Genomic DNA, 9,851 nt, shown 5'->3' with positions numbered 1-9,851 from the left:
CTGAGGTCAACCTCCCCCTGCCCCTCTAACCATCTCCTACTTCTGACTGTGAGATCTTCTCAGCAGGTAGAAGCTGTTAGTTCATAAACTAGAACAAGGACAAGCCCACTGCAACAAAGTTAACTGACCCACACGGTGACATGCAAAAGCCACTGAAAACCGATCTTTTTTTGTTTAGTTTTTGCTATTGTGCGCCCTGTGCCTCTCTGCAAGATGTCCCCCCAGGAGGCTGCCCATATCACCCAAATCTAAATTTACCACTAGTGATGAATGTGTTTGTTTTAGAAAAGTTAAGACTTGCTCCAAGTTTTGTTTTAAACATATGTTCATTAGTTTAAAAACTACATAAAATAGTGTTCAGCACTAAAATAATAGCTTACATTGCTCTCTCTCTCTCTCTCTCTCTCTCTCTCTCTCTCTCTCTCTCTCTCTCTCTCTCTCTCTCTCTCTCTCTCTCTCTCTCTCTCTCTCTCTCTCTCTCTCTCTCTCTCTCTCTCTCTCTCTCTCAGGACGACAGGTGGCTTTCTCAGCCTCTCTGTATGATAAAGGTCATCGACATTTCGGACCCTTTGACAAAGAAACACCTCTGGTCTACAAATATGTCCCCACAAACATTGGAAAGGCCTACAACTCACACACAGTTATCTGAACTCACAAACTTTAACAGTAAATTTCATTTTTCTGCAATGTTGATGTCAACCTGACTGACAGAAGTTACATTTTCATTTGAAATAACAAAAAAAACCCAAATGTCTGTCAGGTATCTTCACTGCCCCGCTGAGAGGAGCCTACCATTTCGAGTTCCACGTGGGTGCACATGGAGACAGTAAACATGCTGCAGGGGTTTTGTTGTACAAGAATGAAGATCATGTTTTTAGTGCATTTGAGGAACAGACAGCACATTTTGGGTCTGCCTCTAATAGTGTGACGCTGATTCTGGAGAAAGATGATAAGGTGTCTATCCGTATGTTTCCTCACAAAAGAGTGTTTGACAATAAACATCACTACTGCACCTTCAGTGGTAATCTGATGTTCACCATGTAAGATGGAAACAGTCCCTCTTTTAAAGCACTTTACATTTTAATCTTTCATTTGCACTCTATGTCCTATTAATGATTTTAAAGCTAATCATTATTTTATGCTGCAATCTCATATTTAATGCTCTATTCTAGTATTTTATTTCTCTCTTTCTATTTTTCTGTACTTTATTTTTATTATGGGGTGTGGGGGGTGTGGGGGGTTAATTGTATGTTTTAATGTTTCTCAAATTACATGTTTTTCTGTTTTATGTAAAGCACATCAAGTTGCCATTGTGTATGAAATGCGCTATATAAATAAAACTGCCTTGCCTTGCCTTCATCACCTGTATGCATAAAATAACATTTGCACAGCTAAAATCATCATTACATGTTTAGTGTTGTAAACAAGCTCTCTGTTTGAAGCTCTGTGTTAAAAAGAGTGGAAAAAGAAAGTCTGGAACAATAAAATGTTACAACTGAACTAAAAGAAAATATGCCTTGCTTTTTTTATTTGTCACTTTATTCTAAACTCACAACGTTTGTCCATGTCGGGATCTTGTGGAAATGAAGACTTTGTTTTCCAGTGATCTGGTTGATCATTGGTCAGGATGTTGACGGCTTGTGATCTGATCGCTGACTAGATGTGAGCCACTGTTGTAACCCTGAAAAAGTTTCCAGATGTATTATTCAGTTAACAGAAGCTGCTGTCTGGAGTCCAGCCTGATGTGACCTGATCTAAACACACGAACTAACATTGAAGGGGACATTTTGGCCTATAACCTATATATAACCTGCCTGAGGTTTCTTCCTGTTAAAAGGGAGTTTTTTCTTGCCACTGTTGCTCATGTGGGAATGTTGGGTCTCTTTAAAGTTAAAACCTGAAGAGTTTGGTTTAGACCTGCTCTATGTGGAAAGAGCCTTGAGATAACTTTGTTGTGATTTGGCGCTATACAAATAAAGATTGATTATAAATCAAATAATTGAGGCAGTAACCAAATCAATGGTAATTTACTCACTCATTTATTTGTTGTGTATATATTACTTTGTAAAACTCTGGATTATTGTGATTTGTTTGGATCACCTCTGAATTATTGTATGCACATTTTAATAGTGCAGCAGTGACACCTTGTGGTCAGGATATATAGTGCAGCTGTATTTAGCTTTAACCGACTCCTCCAGGTTAATTTTACAGAGCATTGAAAATACATTAACAGTGTAATTACTGCAATAAAAAGGTAGACAGACCCTTGTGTTGTTCTCCATCATTTCAGACAGAACAGAATAATACTTCACAATCTAAATTGTAGCCTAACTTTGAGCCTTTTCTACATATGGTGCTTTATAAGACAGCATTCATATCGTTTTAAAATGTGCATAATGAAACCCCTCCAAGTGATCAGCATAAATGCGACTGCAATTCTGCATCCATGATCACCATAGATTGTAAACAATGTCATACTTAACCTAGGAGCAGTTTCCGTCTCACAAATCTCTATTTTTCTCTGTTTACATGCAAACTGAGTTTGAGAAAAAGTGGAGCTGCTATGAGACATCAAACATCACATTATATAAAAGGGATAAAGCTCTTAGTTGAAGGAGTGTGTGGTCCTGAAAAGGACCTTTGTGTATTATCAGCAGCGGTGTAATAGGTTTACTTGGAGCTGGTGTACTTGGTGACGGCCTTGGTGCCCTCGGACACGGCGTGTTTGGCCAGCTCACCGGGCAGCAGCAGGCGGACGGCGGTCTGGATCTCCCTGGAGGTGATGGTGGAGCGCTTGTTGTAGTGAGCCAGGCGGGAAGCCTCACCGGCGATCCGCTCAAAGATGTCCCCCACAAAGGAATTCATGATGCCCATGGCCTTGGAGGAGATGCCGGTGTCGGGGTGGACCTGCTTCAGCACCTTGTACACATAGATGGCGTAGCTCTCCTTCCTGGTCTTTCTCTTCTTCTTGCCGGTCTTGGTGGCTTTAGACACGGCCTTCTTGGAGCCCTTCTTCGGTGCTTTTACTGGATCAGGCATGATTCCGGTAGTTATCTGTCCTTTCTGAGCGCGGCTGCTTTTATATCTACTGCATGTAAATCTCACTGTGCCGTTGCTCACACAGGATTGGCTGAATCCTTGAGCATGCGCAGACCGTTCCCTCCATCATCTGAGGAGTCTTTACCGTTAAATATAAAACATGCTGTCTAAAAACACACAACTAAACATAACTTAACATATTATATGTAATATTAGCATTTCAAAAGCTGATGTGTTTACTGATTTACCATATTATAAAACCCATGGATAGATTTATGTGTTTATGTATAATATAATAATATCTGTGACTTCCAGCCACATTATCAGTGATAGTATTACAGTTGGTGTAGTTATATTTGTACTTTAACCTATGACTTTAACATATTTTTGAGGTATTTACTCTTTGATATTTTACTTTTATGCTGCTACAGTGTTTATAATGTGTATATTTACTCTTACAACATGTATCTCAGGTCCCAATTCAGTCTGATGATCAAGCCAAAGTAAATTATTTCTCTGTTAATTTCAATAATCACAAATATGCAGGTAAAAAGAATATAATTCAGATGAAGTTCAGTCAAAGTTTATATGTTACATGTTAACTGGCGACACCTAGTGGCGGAAACATGGTACTACAGTTAATGCAGCCAGACTGTTACATGCAGCATGTTTACAGTCATCTGTGTTCAAAATAAAAAATAACACAACAAACAAAGACTTGTGTTTCCCACTAGCTTTAGTCCCACTAAGGTTGGGACTATTATCATTTATCTGACACTTCAATGTAGTTTTTATTCTATTTAATATGTTTTATTCCATTTTACCTTCAGTCTTGCCACATCTATTTCTCCCCCCAGATTACATATTTAACATCTCATTAACTGATAGACTACTCACTTACATTTCTATATTGCTATTTTTGTGATTGTCTAAAGGATTTCATATATTACATTTTGAGGTTTGTTTGAATGAGAAGACCTGAAACTTGCTCAGGCTGAGGATGAAGAATAAAACGTTTTGATTAGTTTGATTTTGTTTACCTAATCAATAAAACTTTATTTTAATGTTGAGAACATTATTGAGAACACATATTGACAGTGAAACCTAAATCCCACATGGTGACAGACATGTATCTAATCCATAATGAAACGTATCACATGGAGAACAGAAAGAACACTAATCAAAATAAGCGAAACATTTAAACTCTTACTTAAAGTTCACTTATTATCAGTAATGCTTCTGAAACTTGTCATTAGTTTAAATGATTTTTTAAATTTATAAGTCCTGAAGTATTAAAGTAATAGAATGATGTTAGGCATGGTCCAGAATCACAAACAGAAGATCAGTATGAAGAAATGAAACTGTCAGGACATTTTCCACATAATAAACATTCTGCGAAGCGTTTAATTTCCTGCTTCTTCTTAACCATACAAATCCTCACATCCGCATTCACACCCTAATCACCAACATGTGACTCGGCAGAGTAGATAGATACAGCAATGAGGGTAGCTCTTCTTTATAATTATTATAATTAAAAGTTAGAATTCCCCTTCTCTCAGTCATGTGTTGTGCACTTCCTTGTACAGGGAAATGTTTATACAGCTGAGACCATTCATGAATATCATTTTGTGCCCAATAGGACAAAAAAATGCATCAGACCTAAATGAATATTCAAAAGCAGAGTAATTCTATGTGTTACAGTTTTTTCTGATTGCCGAGACACTATCTTCTCTCCAGCAGTCTAGTACAATCCAGTCTCAGTCTCCTACGAAAGTTGTTGTACAGTCTGGCACCAACACTCCACAAATGTTACCTGAATAGGGTTTAATATGAAATAGAAATGTTTGACCTGATAATGCTCAGACCCTAACCCCCCCCCCCCCCCCCCCAAAAAAAAGCATCTAAAAAGTTCAATAATATACAGTACACAGTTTTGGATTTTTTTATTTCTTAATCTAATTAAACTATTTAACTATAATCATTACTGCCTGGAAGCAGAGCTTTAAATTGAATCAAAGTTGTAAGATCTCAAGAAGATAGAAAATATTCTTGGAATGAGGAAATATCAAGTGAACTACTTCATGCGTCTGCTAGTTGATCCTTCAAGTTCAAATGTTGCCAGGAAGTCTGGTTCATTGAAACATGTTCACAACCATCCTCAAACATTTGTTATTTGAGGAAAAGTACAGGATGCAGCTCATGACTCTATGAGGCTGGCTAAATTCATTCAGAGAAATCTCTTCACACACAAAGTCTCACTTTTGTCCCTCGTTCATCGAAATTAGGGCCCAACCTATTCTGCAACTTTGGAATATATCGATATTAAGGAGTTACAAAAAACAAGTCTATAAATTGATCAGCTAATAATCTTATATGTACATAAACACACATATTTTTACAGATCCCTCAACTGTGGCTATCAAACACTTGTGAAGAAGATGTGTAATGGAGAGTAAAATTAATCTATAATGTTTGGCCACTCCTGGATATGAAGGATAAATGCAGCTTGTTAAGCATCCTGTTTATGTTAGATATGTCCTTCCAAATACCTCTAGGTCCCTAAAAACACATATTCAGCCTCCATTTAGATTCATTACTTTTATCTTGTATGTTTTAACAGAAGATTTAATAAGAATATTATCTGTCTTCATGAGGTTTTAATCATGTATTGGATCCTTATACGTCCTAATGAGTGTCAAATGTCTGTTTGTAGTAAAAGAGAAAACTTTCACACACTGACAAAGACCTCACATTCACCAATTCAGAGGTCAAATAAATTATTCTTGTTGACTAAAAACTAAACCAAAACTAACCAAAAACATTTGCCTGCATGTTTCTAACAGGTGATCAAAGTCTCTGATACAGTCGATTAGTCTTTACTCTTTAACGATTAAAAAGCCTGTGACTGCTTTAACAGGTTTGTTCATTTCATGGGTAAAGTAGGCCACAAATAAACCTGACCTGAATGCCAACACTGAACTGGTTCTTCAGGTGTTATGAATGTCAGGTGAGTTGTTATCTGTGCGTGCAGAAAGAGACATGCTTTCATTTATAAAGAATAGAGACCTAACATTTATTACCTGAGGAAAATAAAAGATGTGGCTCATAAATCATTGTGTTGTCTAAAGTTCAGTAAGCGAGATCTCTCTTCTCACGTTGCTCACGAGGCCCAATTCAGTCTGATGATCAAGCCAAAGTAAATTATTTCTCTGTTAATTTCAATAATCACAAATATGCAGGTAAAAAGACACATTTCTGACTAACAGCATGCAGCGTCAAATATAACTTATAATTCAGATGAAGTTCAGTCAAAGTCATCCCTTTATATGTTGGTTATATGTTAACTGGCGACACCTAGTGGCAGAAACATGGTACTACAGTTAATGCAGCCAGACTGTTACATGCAGCATGTTTACAGTCATCTGTGTGTTCAAAAGGAAAAACAACACAACAAACAAAGACTTGTGTTTCCCACTAGCTTTAGTCCCACTAAGGTTGGGACTATTATCATTGATCTGACACAAGTATTAAAGTAATAGAATGATGTTAGGCATGGTCCAGAATCACAAACAGAAGATCAGTATGAAGTAATGAAACTGTCAGGACATTTTCCACCTAATAAACATTCTGCAAAGTGTTTACTTTCCTGCTTCTTCTTAACCATCCAAATCCTCACATCCGCATTCACACCCTCATCACCTGTGAAACTGTGAAACTACAGATTAACAGTAAATATTGTGTTTATTTGGTAGTGGGACTGATTTTAATTTTTGCATCAGTAGAGACCTGCGGTCAACCTCCCCCTGCCCCTCTAACCATCTCCTACTTCTGACTGTGAGATCTTCTCAGCAGGTAGAAGCTGTTAGTTCACTAACTAGAACAAGGACAAGCCCACTGCAACAAAGTTAACTAACCCACACGGTGACATGCAAAAGCCACTGAAAACCGATCTTTTTTTGTTTAGTTATGTTTTGGGTGTGTTTTTGCTATGTGCGCCCTGTGCCTCTCTGCAAGATGCCCCCCAGGAGGCTGCCCATATCACCCAAATCTAAATCTACCACTGGTGATGAATGTGTTTGTTTTAGAAAAGTTAAGACTTGCTCCAAGTTTTGTTTTAAACATATGTTCATTAGTTTAAAAACTACATAAAATATTATTCAGCACTATAATAGTTTACATTTCTTTCTCTCTCTCTCTCTCTCTCTCTCTCTCTCTCTCTCTCTCAGGTCGACAGGTGGCTTTCTCAGCTTCTCTGTATGCTAAAGATCGTCGACATTTTGGACCCTTTGACAAACAAACACCTCTGGTCTACAACTATGTCCCCACAAACATTGGACATGCCTATGACTCACACACAGGTATCTGAACTCACAAATTTTAACAGTAAATTTCACTTTTCTGTAATGTTGATGTCAACCTGACTGACAGAAGTTAGATTTTTATTTGAAATAACAAAAAAACCCAAATGTCTGGCAGGTATCTTCACTGCCCCGCTGAGAGGAGCCTACCATTTTGAGATCCACGCGATGGGTCATTTTGCAGATAAGCATGCTGCAGGTGTTGTGTTGTACAAGAATCAAGATCTTGTTTTTAGTGCATATGAGCGTCAGAAAGAAGGTTATGGGTCTGCCTCTAATAGTGTCACACTGATTCTGGAGAAAGGAGATGAGGTGTCTATACGTACGTATGTTCACAGCCAAGTGTTTGACGATCGCTTTAACTTATGCACCTTCAGTGGTCACCTGATGTTCACCATGTAAGACGGAAACAGTCCCTCTTTACCTTCATCACCTGTATGCATAAAATAACATTTGCACAGCTAAAATCATCATTACATGTTTAGTGTTGTAAACAAGCTCTCTGTTTGAAGCTCTGTGTTAAAAAGAGTGGAAAAAGAAAGTCTGGAACAATAAAATGTTACAACTGAACTAAGAGAAAATATGCCTAGATTTTTTTATTTGTCACTTTATTCTAAACTCACAACGTTTGTCCATGTCGGGATCTTGTAGAAATGAAGACTTATTTTCCAATGATCTGACTGATCATTGGTCGGGATGTTGACGGGTTGTGATCTGATCGCTGACTAGATGTGAGCCACTGTTGCAACCCTGAAAAAGTTTCCAGATGTATTATTCAGTTAACAGAAGCTGCTGTCTGGAGTCCAGCCTGATGTGACCCGATCTAAACACATGAACTAACATTGAAGGGGACATTTGCTCCTTAAACTCAAACATTTTGGCCTATGAATCAAATAATTGAGGCAGAAACCAAATCAATGGTAATTTACTCACCACTTATTTGTTGTGTATATATTACTTTGTAAAACTGTGTGGATTGTTGTGATTTGTTTGGATCACCTCTGAATTATTGTATGCACATTTTATAGTGCAACATTGACACCTTGTGGTCAGGATATATAGTGCAGCTGTATTTAGCTTTAAACGTACTCAGATTAAATTTTATAGAGCATTGAAAATACATTAAGTGTTATTACTGCAATAAAAATATATAAAAAAGGTAGACAAACTTATCAGTTTGTACTTATCTGTGCTCAAAGGGATGAAGTAGAAACAGCAGCTACTGACAATGTCAATGTGATGATTTATAAAGACAGCATTCATGTTTGTTTTAAAATGTGCTTAATGAAACCCTTGCAAGTGATCTGTGTTGTGTAGAGCACTGGAAAGTCTCCCATTAAAAACGACTTCAAGAGTTTTAATCTCCCAAGTGTTCCTGCTGCTTTGTATTCAGGACAACCCATTATTGATCCAAGTGTTACCCTTTACTTACTATTAAAGTAAATTAAATAAACTGCAGTATGAGTTTATTTGATATCAGTCAATGACAATCTAGTATAGCATTGAAAGCTTTGTTATATGTAAAAATTACTACTTTGTTTATGCTTACGACACAAGACTAAAGACCTGAGATATTGTACAAGATAAATGAAATGTTGCAGTATTACACATCATTAGTTCATATGACCCAGGGAGACAAACTGGAACTACTAGGAAATATCAAAATCACATTATATAAAGGGATAAAGCTCTTAGTGGAAGGAGTGTGTGGTCCTGAAAAGGACCTTTGTGTATTATCAGCAGCGGTAGCAGAAGGTTTACTTGGAGCTGGTGTACTTGGTGACGGCCTTGGTGCCCTCGGACACGGCGTGTTTGGCCAGCTCACCGGGCAGCAGAAGGCGGACGGCGGTCTGGATCTCCCTGGAGGTGATGGTGGAGCGCTTGTTGTAGTGAGCCAGGCGGGAAGCCTCACCGGCGATCCGCTCAAAGATGTCCCCCACAAAGGAGTTCATGATGCCCATGGCCTTGGAGGAGATGCCGGTGTCGGGGTGGACCTGCTTCAGCACCTTGTACACATAGATGGCGTAGCTCTCCTTCCTGGTCTTTCTCTTCTTCTTGCCGGTCTTGGTGGCTTTGGACACGGCCTTCTTGGAGCCCTTCTTCGGTGCTTTTACTGGATCAGGCATGATTCCGGTAGATGTGTGTCCTTTCTGAGCGCGGCTGATTTTATATCTGCTGCATGTAAATCTCACTGTGCCGTTGCTCGCACAGGATTGGCTGAATCCTTGAGCATGCGCAGACCGTTCCCTCCATCATCTGAGGAGTCTTTAACGTTAAATATAAAACATGCTGTCTAAAAACACACAACTAAACATAGCTTAACATATTATATGTAATATTAGCATTTCAAAAGCTGATGTGTTTACTGATTTACCATATTATAAAATCCATGGACAGATTTATGTGTTCATGTATAATATAATAATATATGCGACTTCCAGCCACATGATCAGT

General features: G+C 38.2%; 2 protein-coding genes across 2 annotated transcripts; both read right to left on the bottom strand.

Moving 5' to 3' along the window:
- Positions 1-2,670: 2,670 nt before the first annotated feature.
- On the bottom strand, positions 2,671-3,039 carry LOC128371044 (histone H2B 3-like). Its single transcript, XM_053331243.1, has one exon. The coding sequence runs from the start codon at positions 3,037-3,039 to the stop codon at positions 2,671-2,673; it is 369 nt and encodes a 122-aa protein (XP_053187218.1).
- Positions 3,040-9,154: 6,115 nt separating this feature from the next.
- On the bottom strand, positions 9,155-9,523 carry LOC128371047 (histone H2B 3-like). The gene has a single exon (XM_053331246.1). It carries the CDS (start codon positions 9,521-9,523, stop codon positions 9,155-9,157), a length of 369 nt encoding a protein of 122 aa, XP_053187221.1.
- Between the last annotated feature and the right edge of the window lie 328 nt (positions 9,524-9,851).

This window comes from Scomber japonicus, chromosome 13, assembly GCF_027409825.1.
Source record: "Scomber japonicus isolate fScoJap1 chromosome 13, fScoJap1.pri, whole genome shotgun sequence".
Lineage (NCBI taxonomy): Eukaryota > Metazoa > Chordata > Actinopteri > Scombriformes > Scombridae > Scomber > Scomber japonicus.
This window is presented reverse-complemented; position numbering and strand designations above follow the sequence as displayed.

What these genes read in the sequence shown, in the direction of transcription:
- LOC128371047 (XM_053331246.1), bottom strand. Translation starts at nt 9,523, where the DNA reads ATGCCTGATCCAGTAAAAGCACCGAAGAAGGGCTCCAAGAAGGCCGTG.
- LOC128371044 (XM_053331243.1), bottom strand. Translation starts at nt 3,039, where the DNA reads ATGCCTGATCCAGTAAAAGCACCGAAGAAGGGCTCCAAGAAGGCCGTG.